We start from the raw sequence: 17,825 nt of genomic DNA, 5'->3' as shown, positions 1-17,825 counted from the left end.
CACAAAAATACCAGTGTTGAGTCTGGCAAATCTTTTGATTTTCAGTTGCTTTGCTACTATTTTGTCAGCTGTTTAGTTTTAGTAAACAAATGTTTTAAATTCAGTAGTTTTCTCTCTCTTTAAAAGTCAGTTGGGAATGAAAACCAGCAGACACAGGGGGTCCCCAGGACCGGGGTTGGGCGCCACTGACTAAAACGATTACACCAGTCTTGGTATAGTCAGTGTATCAGATCATTGTGCTCAGCAGATGGCAGCCTTGAGCACAGAAACAGTACTGTAAATCCTAAATGATGACACTTTACCCATTAATTTCTGCACCTTATCTAATGTGTATTCTTACTTACAAATCCACCTACCTGTGAAAGAGATTAAATGTGTGGTTTCAGACAGTGCCAGGTTTACTATATTTCGCTTTTGCTACAGTTTTAATTTCCAATAGAAGAAATTGTGGTCGATAATCTGTTGTCTTATAAAGTCTATCACTGCTTTGTGCTCATACAAGGTGCAATGCGTAGGTATCTCAGCCCATTGAATTAAATGGAAAGGCAAGGACTGGAAACAAACTGTAAACCCATATGGTTCAAAGACTTACCATTCGACTAAAGTGCCAGCTCTGTCGTCGAGAGGTCAGTATGAGTCTTAAGCTGATGTCAGTATTTTACAGCATGCTAGAAATCTCCATGTAAATGTGATCTGTGGTGAAAATACTGCCAGCAGCTTTCTAATACCAAGTTTCTGTGGCAGATTCTAGTGTCCTTGGAATGTGGGTCATACAGTGTTTTTATATCTGGAGCCCAGCAAAACCTGATATGGAAATTAATTTCATGGTCCTCAAAGGCTTTGAATATCCCTTGGAGCACAGTCAAGATGATAATTAAGAAGTGGAAGGTGTATGGCACCACCAAGACCCTGCCTAGATCAGGCTGTCACTCCACACTAGATGACTGAGCAAGGAGACTGATCAGAGTGGCTACCAAGAGGTCAATGGCAACTTTGCAAGAGTTACAGGCTTTTATGGCCAACACTGGTGAAAGTGTACATGTGACAGCAATATCCCATGTACTCCACAAATCTGGCCTGTATGGTAGGGTGGCAGGAAGGAAGCCATTACTCAAGAAAGCCCACCTTGAATCCCATTTGAAATATGAAAAAAAACACTCAGGAGATTCTGTAGCCATGTGGCAAAAAGTTTTGTGGTCTGACGAAACTAAAATTGAACTTTTTTTTACCTAAATGCAAAGCGTTATGTTTGGTGCAAACCCAACACCCCAAAAAACACCATCCCTACTGTGAAGCATGGTGGTGGCAGCATCATGTTATGGGGATATTTCTCATCAGCAGGGACTGGGGCACTTGTCAGGATAGAAGGGAAAATGAATGGAGCAAAGTACAGAGAAGTCCTTGACGAAAACCTGCTTCCCTCTGTAAGAAAGCTGAAACTGGTGCAGAAGACTCAAAGCACACAGCCAAAGCTACACTGGAGTGGCTAAGGAACAACAAGGTAAATGTCCTTGAGTGGCCTAGTCAGAGCCCCGACCTAAATCCAAACAAAAATTTGTGGCATGACTTGAAGATTGCTGTCCATCAACGCTCCCCAAGGAACTTGACAGAGCTTGAACAGTTTTGTAAAGAAGAATGGTCAAATATTGTCAAATCTAGGTGTGCAAAGTTGGTAGAGACCTATCCCAACAGACTCACAGCTGTAATTGCTGCCAAAGGTGCTTCCACCAAGTATTAACTCAGGGGGTGGAGACCAATTATGATCTTTCAGTTTTGTATTTTTAACATATCATTTTTTCTCTCAATAAAAACTTTTTTCCCCCTTAACAGTGTGGAGTATGGTGTGTAGATAAGTGGGAAAAAATCCTCATTTAAATGCATGAAACTCTGAGGCACTGACACAACAAAATGTGAAAAAAGTTCAAGGGGGTGTGGACTTTCTATAGGCAATGTAGGTCATAATGTGTACTTAAAATCTGTGAAGTATACACAGATGGCTGTGGCAGGATGATTTATGGAATTTTTTGTTTACGTGGCAAATATACACTGGTAACACACAGCAGAATTCATATTATTATTATTATTATTATTATTATTATTATTATTATTATTATTATTATTATTGCTAATTTGAAAATAGCTGCAACCACTTGTTGTGGTTCTGTACAGTGTAATTAGATATGTGAGAATATGTTTTTATTAATTTGTGCCATGATTATTAAATAGTATAGATTTATGGTATTTTAAATGTGTAGTGTCCTATCCAATTTTAAGAAGTGTGTGCATACGGAGCTAAAATTAAATTAGGAAATATAAACAAACAGGTTAGAAAACACAGCCCGGTTTCTGATCAAGCAGAGTGAACTTAGCCATGGAAAAAAAAAAAAAGTAAACATTCTTTCACAATGGAAGATATTTTTAGCAATTGTAAAATACACAGGTTGTCTTTTCCTCCGTATTGTCTCAGTGGCAGTTTTTGGGAGGATCATGTGTCTGTGCCGCGTGCACGTGCTCGGTGGCGAGCGCGCACAGAGGCGTTCCCGAGTTTACCTTGGTTGCTGTAGTTTCTGAGAATGAAGGAAGACGACGCTTGGTGAACCAGGAGAGAGCTGTTTGTTTGAAGTTTATTTTCAGCATTAAAGGATCTATTACGTCTGATACCGACAATTTAACTTTGGGATATTACAACCTCCGTTTTGTTGTTGCGATTGTTGGCTCCCGAGTCGGCGTTGTGTTATAAAAAGAAGATTACATGTTTTATGTTATTTGATCGAGTTTGCTCAGTGCGGGGTAATGAGGGACCGCTTGGCGGATCTGACAGGCGTAAGTAACTTTTATAACAACATAGCGGAATCTGACGAGTTGGTCTCATTGATTACATGCGCAACAAGATGCGGACTTTTTCTAAGCCTACTATTTACTGTAACTCTCCTCATCGAATATAACACAACAGCAGGTTCAGAGAGTATAATTCGATTTTTAAATGTATAAAGAACGCATACAGAAGGTAAAATTGTCAGAGTGAATACGTTATATAGGTTTGGAAAATCGATTGCATACCGTACTATATGGCATATATAAAACACATATATATATATATATATGTGTGTGTGTGTGTGTGTGTGTGTGTGTATATATATATATATATATATATATATATATATATATATATATATATATATATATATATATATATATGTGTGTGTGTGTGTGTGTGTGTGTGTGTGTGTGTGTATATATATATATATATATATATATATATATATATATATATATATATATATTATATATATATATATATGTGTGTGTGTGTGTATTATGTATACAGGTGTTATACAATGTAATATCTGTTTTTATTTATATCTATTTTATTTAGTTGGTGTGACTAAGTATATGATGCTAGAAAGTAAAAATAAGTAAATAAATAAATAAATGGTATGTTAGTTGTTGAGAAAATGCACAGCCTCCACAATAAGCCACTCTAAGTCAGTTAAGCAATGCTGGACAAAGAATATACTGTCCTAGTTCAAACAATCCTGATCCTATATGTGGAGTTTCGAGATATCTCATAGTCCCTTTATTGTTCACCCCCAGGGATTCTAGAGCCCCATTCACACTGGCACTCCTACCCGGGTCACAATCCTGCATAGTGTGAAAACACCTGCCTGGGTCGACATGCATTGACCCGGGTTGAGCAAGACAAAATGCATAACAGCGAACAAAATAACAAACAGCCACGCCAGCGTGACAGTTTCACTTCCTCAAGGAATGTTTTTGTTTACTCAGTTTAGCCATGTTTATGTTGCTTGAGATTCACCGTGAGCCAGATTTCAGCAGGGATGAAGAGATTCCGGGGCATTGATACACGCATTGTTTACTAATACTGCTTTATCAAAAGCAGTGTGAAATCGCTTAGACCGGGTAGCTTCCAACCCAGGTAGAGCATGCCAGTGTGAAAGGGGGCTTAAATCCAAATAACATCTGGTCTGCATTGACTTATTTAAGAACAGGTTTCTGTATTAAAATTTAGGCCAGGCAGTATACAGTCATTTTGCAAGTAAAAAAATGAAACACTTGTGTGGAATCATTCATGTCATTATTAAAATGTGCCATCTGGTGCTTTGGTATGAATGATTCCCTATATATGAGTAAGCAGATATTTAAAGGCCTGTCAGTGCTTTCTGTAGCATGCATTTGCTATTTACTAATATCTGAAATAGGACATTATAACTAATGCACACTTTATCAACTGACCTCTTCATATTTGACAGTTACTTATTCATATTTTAAAATGTACAACCATTTACAGTAAGAGGGAAGTATGGTTGTACAGAGTAACCACTGGATTATTTTTTTTTAATAATTTCACTGCAGTTTTAGAAATGGCCTAATTTAAAAAAAATAAAAATAAAAAAAAAAATAATGAAGATTTTGGTCATGAAAGAATTTGTTATAAAAAAAAGATTTATAGTAAAAGGCAAATTGTCTTTATACTGTAGAACAGGAGTGGGGAAAACAAGGATGCTTATTTTATAATAAAGATAATACATTAAAAGATTTTCTTTCGGTTTAAAATATGAAAGTACAAGTTACTATGATTTAAAAGCTTTTCTGTAACCTACCCACATCTACAAAGTGCATTCTAATAAAGTGGTCAATAGTGTGCCAAAGAAAATTTCAATCATATAAAAGACTACAGTGACTGCTTTCTCCCTGAACTTACTGTAGCATTTACCACCCCCACAAGTTTTTTTGATGATAAAATCCTTCAGGTCTGTAAGCCAGGCCTGCTCTTTTGGTCAGCTGTTCACAGTGTTAATATTGACAAAAACAGAGTAAACCGTGTCGGACTGTATGAAAGCCCATGTCAATAGCGTGCAGTTAAGGATTCACAATCAGAATTTATATTATAAACTCATCACAGAATGACATGCTTGGTACCGACAAGGACAGTCAGACCAGTCTCAGTTAATAAATAAGCAAAGAGAACAGGTTAACATAATTAAAACTCTTCTGTCTAGAAAAAAAAGATGATTAAGGTTTAATTTTAAATCTATGTTTAAAGTTTATAAAATCCGAAGTGTTATAAAGTTAAATGAAATCATGGTTAACCCTGGTGCCGCCCAGGTGAAGTACAGTAGGGACATGTACACCAATGAACATGTACTGTACTTTTTTTATTGAGGGTGAAACAAATTACACTACTAATACTGTAACAAAAAGGGTGACAATGAACTATTGTTTCTGTCACTTACTACATGAATAAATAATCAACTGTGTATATATTTTTTTCTTTTAGTGTAGCAAGAGTGAAGATGAAGAAGCCACTGTCACTATTGAGAAAGACCAGTCCCTGGATGGATTCTTTCAAAATGTATGTTGCTTCCATATCAGGCTTTGAAAATGTTGGCAATATATATTGGCAATATCTTCTGCCAATAAATCTTTCATTTTTATTTAAGGTTGAAGAAGTTCGAGGCCTTATTGATAAAATTGCAACTCATGTAGAGGAAGTAAAAAAGAAACACAGTATCATCCTGTCTGCCCCGAATCCTGAGGAAAGTGAGTAATAACTGTACAGTACTTTATTCAGAAAGGTATGGACAGAATGTAAGGCAGCGCTTGAAATTATAACCACATGGCAATCACGTAAAGCAAAACAGCATGTAGCCTTTTTCAGATCTATTCATTAGTACAGGCAGAAGGCAGAGTGAAAAATACACAGTGAGCTTCATTAGAATAACATGGGTGACCTCAGCCCTTTTTTTTATGTACAAGCAAGAAATAAGAAAAGACTCTCAAAAATACCAATAGCAACAAAGTGTTATGTTGTTGAAATTAAACAAGGTAAATTACATTCCAAAAAGTATTATAAATGATCTCAGGCAATAACTGGTCGGCTAAGCGGTTATTATTAATGTTTAATTGCCTGCACTTTGCTATTTCATGAGGATGTTCTGTATAATACCCCTATAATGGGTTTATTCATTATCTAATTGTGCTGGATCAAGATGATACCAGATTTGCAACACAGCCTTGGCAAGAAGTATACTGTATACTTTATTCTCAAGTGGTGTGTGGTAGTGGATGGTGGGTTCAGATAATGCCCAGTGTGTTTTTATGTGTGGGATGGAGTTTATAGTCAATAGGATTGACAGAGCCATTATATTTTATTCAGGTTTTTTAAGGTTATACAATTGTAATGCTAGAGGTGTCTTTGATCTCAAACTGCAAAATCCTACTTGAAAATTAACTTGTCAAATAAATAACTCAGTTTGGGTCTCCCATTTGTTAGTACAGTGATACAGTTAAACAAAATATTCTGACATTTAAGCCTGCTGCTTCAAAGATGACCTTCTGTTGGAGCAACCTAATTTTCATTTCCTTTACGTCACTTGCATTGTTATTGGCTAGGAAACCTCATATCTGTCATTTAATACAAATAAAGGGGGAAGTAAGGAAGTGTGGTAAGGAAACTGGGCATTCAGTAGAATCCTACCAGGAACTGATAACCCAGAGTCACTGAGTGTTACCCCTTTAAATAGATTTGTGCAGGGAGTTTTCACTGTTACAACTGTGTACAACATTACACATAATACAGTTTAGTTGTTGGACAAGTAGGCTCAGTACTTTTCATTTAGAAGGCTGTTGAATAAAAGAGGTTTATAATGTCTCTTCTGATTACGCTCATTAGAATGGCCTTCAGTGAGCAAGATAAAAAGACAAATGTGAAATTAAAAGACTCATCACAAGCATATAACATTCTTTATGAATGATTATTTAAATGCTATAATGTAGTGGAAAGTTTGACAGTGTTAGAACTGTTTCTATGCATGTTACTGTGTGTTGTGGTTTGATACATGTGTATTTGATCTAAGACAGAAGAGTTGTTTAAAAGATAAGAGAGTTGGGTGGAGACCTTGCAGTAAGCAAGGAGCCGCCTTGTAATGACTGTTTCGAAATTAGCAGATTACCTCCATATTATTTGAAGAGATGAGCCAAGCATTTAGGGGAATTTCATTTTTTTCTTATTTTCTTTTTCTTCTTTTAACATATCAAGCATTGGCTAATCCCACTGAGTAACTGTATATGAACTGTGTATCTATATTAATACCAGTTCTAACATTCCTACAGACAGATGCAGGCACCTGTTTATATCCATAGTCTGATACTCTCAATAACTTGTGCTAAAGACAGACACACTTTCATCACAATTAGATTCTCTAGAAGTTATATGCAACAAAGTGTGACACGAACAGACATATGTCTGAGCACCACTATATCCCTGGGGGGAGGAGGGTTAATGTATGGGTCTTTTTTTTGACATGAAGCTATTACTGTATATTTATTGGGGTGGACAAACCCAGTGTTCCAGCTCATCCCATGGAATTGAGATGTGGAGACGATTGAATTGTGTTCATTGAACCAGACTGGAACAATAGCATCTCTGTGGATGGTTGCATTATCTTGGAAGAACCCGTCACCACCAGGATAAAAATGATGGGCAGGACCTGCTAAGCCTACTAAGTGTTTAACTACTGTAATAAATTGACACACTCTATACTGGCCCATTACCCTCATGGCTAATGGTAATGCATATTGTGACAGTCCACAGTAAAGATGTGGTTGTTATTTATACTTGATTATTGAATAAATAGGGATAATCTTACAATTTTTACCTCTATTTTCTCACAGTTGTTTTATGCCTCAAAAAAACTAAGGAATAATTAATAATGCATTGCATTCTTACTGATTGAAGTACAATCTGTTGTCTATTATTTGCACTGTCATTGCTGGGAATGACAAATGTACATTTTTTCAAAGAAAGGGTACAATAAATGACGTGGCATACTACGTCAGACCTTCAATTTGGCATGCTTTAGTGCTGTACTGTGTGATAAGAAGAGCCTGCTAAACTACTGTAGCTCTTAGTAATCAGGCATAGCCAAGGCTGTTGTTGGACTATATGAAAAGGAGTTCTGTTATTTTTGTAATGTCCAGGAAAAGATCTAGTTTGAGGTTCACTGATCTTAGAGGGGAGTCTTTTATTGATGTCAGAAAAAATTACATTTTTCATTTGCTATTTCGATAATTTTCTAAGATAGAACAGTAATATATATATATATATATATATATATATATATATATATATATATATATATATATATATATATATATATATATATATATATATATATATATATATATATATATATATATATATATATATTGTAATATATATATATTTCTGCACGTTTACAGACATGACAATTTACATATATTAATAGGGGTTTATCTAAATTCTAAAAGGAATAATTTTCCTTATAGAAACACAGGAAGAACTTGAGCAGCTTAATAATGAAATCAAGAAAAAAGCCAACAAAATTCAGGCAAAGTTAAAGTGTGAGTTACATTTACATTTTTTCAAATTTCCACAGTGAGTATTTTTACAGGAAATGTCTTAAATTGCAATTTTGTTCGAAATCTTGAGCCTGCATGGTTTTATAACCAGCATGTCCTTAATCCCGTAGTGATCATCTTTTACAGAGTTAGCTTTTTGATATCTGATTTTGTTATCTTTTCTTATTGTGTAATCACCCCAGAAAAATAAGTTTTAAATAAAATTAATTTTTAAAAAACTTGCTGCATTCATAAATCCACTCAATCTTTAAAATCTTATAAAAACTAAAGAATATGTATGTTTTGTCTTTTTCATTGTTTTTTTCATTCTTTTATTGAATTTTCTTCCTAAGAAATGATTTCATCTGTTTATTATTATTATTATTTTTTTTGATATTTAGCAATGGAACAAAACTTTTCCCAGGAACAAAACCTACATTCAGTGCGCCACCGTATGCAGGACACGCAGGTGTGAGATACTTCCTTTTCAAGTGTTAACAGAAATATTCATGCAATTTTTTTTGTGTTTTGTAATTATTAAATACACAGTTACAAAGTAAATGCCACAACAGTATAATGTTAAGCTAAATTTAACACTAAGCTCTACCACTAAATAAAATGCGTCTATTTCTGTCCTTTTCTTAAACTGCAGCACTCGGTGCTATCTCTGAAGTTTGGGGAAGTCATGACGAAATACAATGAAACTCAAATATCATTTCGGGAAAAAAGTAAAGGAAGAATACAAAGGCAGCTGGAGATAAGTAAGTGCATTAATAACAAAGCCACATACTTGATTCATTGTAATGTGTTACCTGCAGTTTATTGAGGCATTGCTTTATGTTCTTTTTTATTATATAGACCAGCACAGGCTGAGATAAATTTGCTACAGGAGACACCTGTGTGTATGTTGCTATGGTTACTGTGGTGGAAACAGCTGGGGTTGTTGTGGCAGTGTAGCCAGAGAACAGCTTATCACATGAAGGAGTGCCCAGATGTTGTTGGTGTTGCTCAAATTGCCGAAGCACTTGTTACCTCAGACTACAGATTAATTTTTTAATAACACCTTAACATTTATTTTTGAATGTGTCTAGAGTATTTACAAGCACAAAGATATGTCCTGTTTTTAATTTCAGACATTTGTTTTGGTCATTTTTAAAATGGTCTTTAGGTCAGTCTGTACTAAGGGAGAAATTTTGAAGCATTTGTCACTTACAGTCACAAATAATTATTAATTCTTTATCTTGGTGAAGTTAGGCAACCAATACATATTGTTCCATTGCTTTGTCATACATGGTCTGATGTAACTGATGAAAACTGAAAGTAGTTTACCTATTTAAATCACCTACTGGAAATTCTACAGGTTGCATTAGGCTCATGTGTTACAGAGTAACCAGTATACTCTGGGACTGAATAATACCAGATGTTAGGAAAGACTTCTGTTTTTATATTCCAATAAATCCCCCACCTGAAATTCCTTCAGTTAAACAGCTTGGTTTACAAAGTTCATGTTGACAGCAGTGGGAGTTAGGGCCCTGTGTGTCTCCTATTATCTCCTTGACATTATTTCAATATACAATTTCCACCCTGTGCATCTCAACAATATGTAAAGAAGCCGCATGATTTAAATTAAGACACATTTCATTTGTCAGTGTATTATAATTATATTGTGGTTTTGATCTTTTCTTCTTACCATGTAGTCTCACTTAATAGTAATGAGGTTTTTATTCCTTTAGCTTTAGTCTTTGGTAGGATGCCTTCCAGTAATCCCAGCCTTCTCTGGTAGAAGATGGACTAAAGAGTTACTCTTCTTTAAAAAAACTATTTGCACTATATTTAATGTACTGTAGTAGTATGTATGATAATTTATAACTAGCCATTATGTTAGCAGTTTCTCTTGTGATAACTTTGTCGTGCTCTCCATTTAACTTTAAACTGCATGTATTGGCTGCTAAGTAGCAAGCTTTGTTTGCAATCTGTCGCCAGGGCTTTTTTTTTTTTTTTTTTTTTCATTGTATTGTTTATATAGTTTGAAATCGCCTGAGGCAAACTTTGCTGTGTGGAGAGAATTCCCAAATTTCCTGTGAAACACATATTCCCTTAACACTGAGGCTCAGTGCTGCACCCTTTGTAGAAGGATGAAATTTCAGATCTCTGTTTGGCAGCAGCGTCATTTTCCTTGATAATCAAGCAAGGTGTTTCCTCCCATGATAAAGAGAGAGATAGTCGATTCACGTGACATGCTGCTAGTAGGTCATCTGTTCCCTGTGGCATTGCATGCACTAACCAAGGGGGCGCTGGTTACGGTTTCACAGGAGATGTTGTAGGCAATTGAGAGCTTGCAGTACAGCATACGATTTATTTCCATGGTCAGAATCTTCTTGTGGGTATTGGTGCAGGTTGCCCTCGAAAGACATAGGACAGGTGTGTTTACAATCAGAGAGCAGCTTGTCTGATTGTAAGCACACCGGTCCTATAGCTCAACCTGAACAGACTGGGAGGGAGTTAGAGTACTTTGACACGTATTTGTTACTGAAGACAAAATCTGGAATGCATTACTTAGCAGTAATTGATTCAGTGAAATTGTAAAGCAATTGGCAGACAGCATTGGCTACCTCCAGGAAACACTTAGGCAGCGGGTATTTTTTAGGGAGGGAACGCATTTAATGGAGATTCATGGTTTGTGAGGTTTCACAGTGTCAAGCACTCCCCCTCACTACCCCACTGGTTTTGTTGCTTGCCCTCAGGACTTTATTTGGAAAGTTTTATATGTTGCAGACGGTTATTCATGCCGGCATACAAAAGGAAAACCAATAACCCACAAGTTTTACTCTGCCTGTCATTTGGACTAGCATTCAAGTACGTTAGTACTGCAAAATTTGAAATTCCTACCCTAGTAGAGACTAGCATTTTAAGAGTGACCAAAACAAAAACCTCTAATTAAAAATAAAACATAACTTTTGGTGAAAATGTGTTCAATGATATCTTGACCTTATCATGCCTGTTACGTAAGCTTTTGTTGCTTATCTTGAAATAAACGGCATTCAGGCTAATGTATATCTTAATGTGAGTTTATTGTTTAGCTGGTAAAGTGACCACAGATGATGAACTGGAAGACATGCTAGAAAGTGGCAACCCTTCAATTTTTACTTCTGATGTAAGTGTTCAAAACACATAGTTTGTCTTTTTCTGTAATATATTTGAAATATGTACAGTTATCTATTATGTAACCATGACCCTTTATTTTATTTCAAATTTTTCTTGGAATTTAGTGTATAGCATATAATTTTGAATAATACACTTGATCAAGGAGTTTGTTAAAACCTCACAAAAGAGAAAGAAAACAGTACGTATGCACACCTTTACATTGTCACAATACTCTGATCAGATTTTCCATTTTATTTCATTTTAAACTACTTTGCATACATTCAAAGAGCCTTGTTTGAGATCGAGACCACATAGGAAACTTCCTTCCTTTTACATCACCAGAATAGTGCAAAGTGCCTTTGCTATTTTTTGTTTTTTTCATGTTGCGTGTCACTATGGGTACCACAAGAATAGGATAACTGTTTTGAAAACTGATTGTTATTCAAATTTATGTAATAATTCCCATGCAAAAACGAAACAAAAGATTCATGGAAATTTGATTAACACACACACACACACACACACACACACACACACACACACACCAGTATTTTGATATATCCCAACACTATACATTTGTCTTGATTACCAGTTTGCTAATTATTGACCGCATTTGTCATATCCTGCAGATCATTTCAGATTCCCAAATCACTCGGCAGGCATTGAATGAGATTGAATCCCGACACAAAGACATCATCAAACTGGAATCGAGCATTAAGGAGCTGCATGAGATGTTTGTGGACATGGCCATGCTCGTGGAATCTCAGGTACTGGGTTAAGAATAATGAAGGACAGAAAGTTCATTGTAATAAAGGCAGTGTAATAACTGTCCATTTAACTTCCATTCTACAAAAAAAAAACTGTTTAGCTTTAAAAACTAAAAACTAAACACATATATATATATATATATATATATATATATATATATATATATATATATATATATATATATATATATATATATATATATATATATATATATATATATATATATATATATAAATAACTAAAGAGTTGAGATGCATTATTATTATTATTATTATTTTTTTACAAATTAATCATGCATTAAAAGTGCATTCTAGGCAGAGAGAGAAATGCATGCTGCTATTTAGGGAAGTGCTGATTTGAGCGTGCTTGGTTTCCCCGGATGTGTTAAGACACTGGTTTTAAGCTTGTATAAAAAGGGGTTAAAGTTGTGTAAAAAATCATAATTGTCTTGTTTTGCACAAGGATTGCTGATAGTGTGCTACATATTTGGAACTGGAATGTTGATCTAAATGGATGGACAGACGTGTCTGCAAAGTTACTTGTGTGCGTTGTAACCGGAGCTGTGGTGGAGTCCAGCGTGGGACATTTATCCTGACCAACATAATAAACTGTTGATTTAGTTATATACCTCGGAGTGTTTTTTGTTTCCTTGTTTGTGCATTGCAAATAATTTTGCTGTTTAGGGACTACACCAGAGTGGTTTAACAGTACGCGTAACTGTGCTGCTGTGTAAGTTACTTTTGTTAAAAATATACGCAGATTAATCTATCAATTTAATCAACTAATGCCCATAAATTAACCAATCTAAATTTGTATTTGCATGACAGCCCTAATATATATATAATATATATATATATATATATATATATATATATATATATATATATATATATATATATATATATATAATAATAGTGAATTACTGTAAGTTGATACCACGTTGCAAATAAAATTCTGCTTTGATCAGTCACTTGACTTTTTAACTGTGTCCTTCTCTGAGGAATATACAGTATGATGGTTGTATGCTCTGTTTCTTTTTGATTCTGACTTTGCTTTAATTCCTGCTGCTGGGTATCTCTAGTGCCAGATCCACAGGTAATCTAATTCTTATCACTCAGTTATCTCTGTGGACATACCTGGTCTTCAGTGCTGCACAAATACACTGTTGTTAAGCACCGTCAGGTCTAGAAGCCCATTGTCATGGTATTTAAGGGGGAAACAAAACACTGTTTGTTTCATTTGTATATAAACCTTTTGGCATTTTAAGAAAATTATACACCACCTCCGTTTTTTTTTTAAATACTACGAACCAAAACACCAACAAAAAGTTATCATTTTTACGTAAGTAGTGAAATCAACACAAAGATCCCCTTAAATTACCAGCTTGTATACCAATTGTTGTGAATCTTATGTTTTATTTTGAATAATTCCCCTATCTCTCTCCATTGTTTCAACTGACCCACTTTCACTCCATGGTGTGTTTACCTGGTTGCAAGGCAACCAAATTGGCTTGCATCATCTGTTTTATTTTGCCAGCAATGTTTGTGTTATGAAGCCTTCCTTATGCTCCAGAGTGGTTTATTATGAGTCACAAAGACTAGGCATTGGCTGATGGAAAAATAATGAATGAGCAAGTTGAAATATTAAATATCAGAGTCATCTCATATATTTGACTTGTTTAGGTTCACTTTTTGTATTTGTTCTATGTGGTACTTCTTACATCTCCTTGTGACAGAGTACTGCAGGCACGTTCATGGTTCTCTCTCATTCAGTTCTGTTGAGGTATTATACATGTTTCAGTGTGTTTTAAAAAGTCACCAGGATGACAGAAAGAGAAAATGAAGTACAAAGTGAATCTCAACAAAAGGAATGCATTAGTTAAGACTAATATTGCAAAACCTGTCCCATTTTTATCATTTAACTTTACCACTGTTTTCTTGTTGAGTATAAGAAATAATGCTAAAGTATGTGGACTAGCCATCCTATTGGGATTTTACAACAGTAATAAACTGCATGTGTTAGAAATATATTTCCCATTTAAAACCCTACCTTTCACCAGTAAAAATCAATATGCATATTTTTTTTTTCTAAGGGGGAAACGATAAATAACATAGAGAAACACGTGACAAATGCAGCTGACTATGTAGGACATGCCAAAGAAGAAACAAAGAAAGCCTTGAAATACCAGAGTAAAGCCAGAAGGGTAAGGATATTGTCACCTCTTTGGTATTATTAACAGTTGTTATGTAGCATACAGTGTAGGATTATAATTTAAGGCAAACAGTTTCAGTGTTTAGTGAAGTTTTGGAAAGCATTTGGTTTTAAATATAACACAATGCTTATATATTATTAACCCTTCTTACTACTACCTTGTGTTTGTGATGCATTCACTTTAAGTTCAGTATCCAAATACAAACATAACCAGTTTCCTAAAACTAAATGGGCTAGATTCTCAAACGTCATTGTTATTTTCCTTTCTGACAAAAATTTACCCTCACAATGACTTGGAGTAAATAGGTTTGAGGATATAGCCCTGTCTACCTTAATAAAAGGATTCATGCTGTCAAGATACATTTGATCTTGTGCTGTATATTATTGGTTAGTAATAAGTCTAACTTGCAATGCAATATTCCATAACCAGTCCCTTTGCTTTTCATTTTTGCCAGAATAACAATACTATAGTTTGCAATGGAATGTTCCCTAACCATTTTGCTAATCTTTTTGCCAGAAAAGTTTTATAATTGCCATAGTCGTGGTGATTCTTCTTGGCGTAATTGCACTAATCATTGGTCTCTCAGTGGGAATTAAGTAGTTCCTCTCGCCTGCTGCACAAGGTAAATGTCATAACAAAACTGCTGCTTCAGCTGAACTTGTTGTTTTTTCATCTATATTTACTTGAATTATAATTTAAATTCTTATATTATTTTTATACATAAAACATTAACATACAGATCTAATGTCCTTTATGTTTTTTGTAATGAATATTATTTTAAACAGGCTGTCATGTTTTTTGTCATCTTTCCATTTTACTGTTAGCGGCCTTAATTATAATAATTTGAATGTGACATAGTTGTTATAGCGTATGAATTGTGTTCATACCTTTTTACAACTTTATTCCTACAACATCACATAGAATATGTACTATAGGCAAGTCAGCAAGCACACATCTAGAGATAAACTACTAAATTCATATGCATTAGATAGTTAACTTATTTCTTTGTTTTTTTCAGAAAATGTTTCTGCTGTCTATTTGTGTGGTTGTTAGTCTCATCATTTTGGCTATTATCATCGCGGTGTCTCTGTCATAGTACCTGTCTACTGCAGACACAAGAGTCTGCACCATCTCAAACTGGAGGAGGACAACTGAGCACCTCTGAACATTTCAAAGATTTCTAAATAACACTAATTCTAATCTATGGTGGGGAAATGAGCTTTCAGACAGTTTTAATCAAGACATGGTTTATAAGATGCACATTCTTTTCTGTTACACAGTTACAAGTTTCAATGCCATTTGGACTTGTGTCCACATTTAGTAATCTAGCCCATGTTCTGAGATGCAGCACAACTGTTTATCTCCACCACAGATATTTATTGCTTGCACTCCGCAAACATAAGGTTTGGGAAAAGAATAGTATTTGCTGTTTGTTTTTGTACTATTCATGTAAACTCTTCACTTCAAAATGTAAGTGTTAAGTAAATGTACAACCTTTATTTCTGTTTGTAAATTAGACCCTAAGTTAGCAGCTTGGGTAGTGATCATCAGATATTACAGAACGGGACTGAGAAATGTGTGGGTTTGAAAGGATAGCAACTATACTATTAAGGTAGTCCAAGATTAGTGCTAATTGGCACCTGTGAAACAGTTGTAAGAGTCTTAACAAATGCACTTTCCAGTGTTAGAATTGGCAGGGAAGGTGTGTGTTGACAGACCTCTAATGGACCAGGTCAAGTGTATATCTTTTTTAATGAAGATATGTATCTAAAGAAGAGACCAAATACTTCCCAAGACCTCATTATTTTCAGTAGCATTACATTTGTGCTGCTCTGTGTATTTGATTGTATGATAGTTTCACTGTAGTCAGATATTCTTTTTTGTTTGTTTTATTCAAAATATACTGGATTTGTGTTCCTGCCAAGTGCTTTACATGAAAGAAAGCTGTCAGAAAGCAAACCCACACATGCCTTCATGTTTTATATAAAGGTTAAGTGTGTCATAAAAGTTGAACAGCTTCACTTTCTATTTGAATGGAATTTGATACAGATATCAAATACGTTTGTTATGATAGTATATAAATAAACCTGAACTTTTGTAATGGTTTTTACAATTATTTATAAGTATGCTATTCAAACAATTTAGAATGTAACTAGTATGTGCTTTGCAGTCACCACAAAAGCAGCAAGCTGGAGACTGTCTTGTGTGCAGTCTTAAAGTTCATTCTACACCTGAAACTTTATATAGTTGGTTATTTGACCCTACATTAGATGAAGTTACCGTTCTGTACATGTCTTGGTGAATCTGGCTGCTCTGACAATTCTATCGTGATACATACTGTACATACACCAGGTGTTGGGGCAGCATGCTGGTTGGAGAGTACTGTAGTGTACTGCATGCACTGTTGAATTGCCACAACAGCACAAATATAGACATGCTTCAGTCTTCGTACATGCAACTTGGGAGGTATGATGAGATGATAAGGTACAATTACAATGTATTTTTGATACCAGAAATACAACAAGAACAGTACCACACATATTCTGAATATGATATTGGTGTAGCTAGCTTTTGTCTTCATTTTATGTTTTTTTTTTCTTTTTGATTTTACAGTTTTCCATAGATTTCTATTTATATTGGAAAGTTAGGTGTCCGTTTCAAGTAACCCATTCAACTTAAAACATGCGTTTATTAAATTGAATGCCATTATTTCTTAAATTATCATGTCCATTTTTTAAGCTATAAAGTTTTTTTTTTTTTCTATAATAACTTGGGAGGCATGATCATATATACCAGATTGACACTGTATTGAAACCTTGTTTATTTCTTGAAAGAAGTACAATAATGTACAGTCATGAGAGAACTGGAGTGCTGTATATACTGGTTTTGAATGTTAAAAAACAGAAAATGTATATACCAGTTTTCCAATGGTCACAAAAGGTTATAAACCAGTCGGTTTTCCAATATGGTTTCCAAGAAATATATATATATATATATATATATATATATATATATATATATATATATATATATATATATATATTTCTTAAAGAAAAAGGTTTTTTCGAAAATTAAAACAATAAAGCTTTTTATTTGTTACTAGCGCAGTACCACATCTTAGTAATGTTTGTGGTTTGTATGGATATTTTACAGTATATCTTAACACTGTAACAGCTTCATTAATTCTTGACAATAGATAAACAAAAAATAATAATAAACGATGTTACCCAAACCAAATATGAATTGTGTTTTTGTTTTAATGTTGCATTTACTGTATGTGGTGTTGATGAGTTTTGAATTA

At 34.5% G+C, this 17,825-nt stretch overlaps 1 protein-coding gene across 3 annotated transcripts; it reads left to right on the top strand.

The window, feature by feature from the left end:
* The first annotated feature begins 2,552 nt into the window (after nt 1-2,552).
* stx2b (syntaxin 2b) lies at nt 2,553-17,426 on the top strand. Of its 3 annotated transcripts, XM_041223503.1 has the most exons (11): nt 2,553-2,823; nt 5,300-5,374; nt 5,463-5,562; nt 8,329-8,403; nt 8,802-8,869; nt 9,053-9,161; nt 11,481-11,554; nt 12,174-12,311; nt 14,405-14,515; nt 15,041-15,146; nt 15,543-15,628. In XM_041223503.1, exons 1-10 carry the CDS (start codon nt 2,794-2,796, stop codon nt 15,122-15,124), a joined length of 864 nt encoding a protein of 287 aa, XP_041079437.1. In that variant the 5' UTR covers nt 2,553-2,793; the 3' UTR covers nt 15,125-15,146; nt 15,543-15,628. The 3 variants fall into 3 exon arrangements, with proteins under 3 accessions (XP_041079437.1, XP_041079438.1, XP_041079439.1); XM_041223504.1 differs by lacking the exon at nt 15,041-15,146 and having other exon boundaries at nt 15,543-17,426; XM_041223505.1 differs by lacking the exons at nt 14,405-14,515; nt 15,041-15,146; nt 15,543-15,628 and adding an exon at nt 12,775-13,137.
* Nucleotides 17,427-17,825: the final 399 nt, after the last annotated feature.

The sequence above is a fragment of the Polyodon spathula genome, chromosome 22, assembly GCF_017654505.1.
Source record: "Polyodon spathula isolate WHYD16114869_AA chromosome 22, ASM1765450v1, whole genome shotgun sequence".
NCBI lineage: Eukaryota > Metazoa > Chordata > Actinopteri > Acipenseriformes > Polyodontidae > Polyodon > Polyodon spathula.
The sequence above is the reverse complement of the archived record's forward strand: the minus strand, read 5'-3'. Positions and strand labels throughout refer to the sequence as shown.

Coding starts and splice junctions, on each gene's coding strand:
- stx2b (XM_041223503.1), top strand. CDS start 2,794: ATGAGGGACCGCTTGGCGGATCTGACAGGC. Junction 5,563..8,328: donor TGCCCCGAATCCTGAGGAAA/GTGAGTAATAAC, acceptor TTTTCCTTATAG/AAACACAGGAAGAACTTGAG. Junction 8,404..8,801: donor AATTCAGGCAAAGTTAAAGT/GTGAGTTACATT, acceptor TTTGATATTTAG/CAATGGAACAAAACTTTTCC.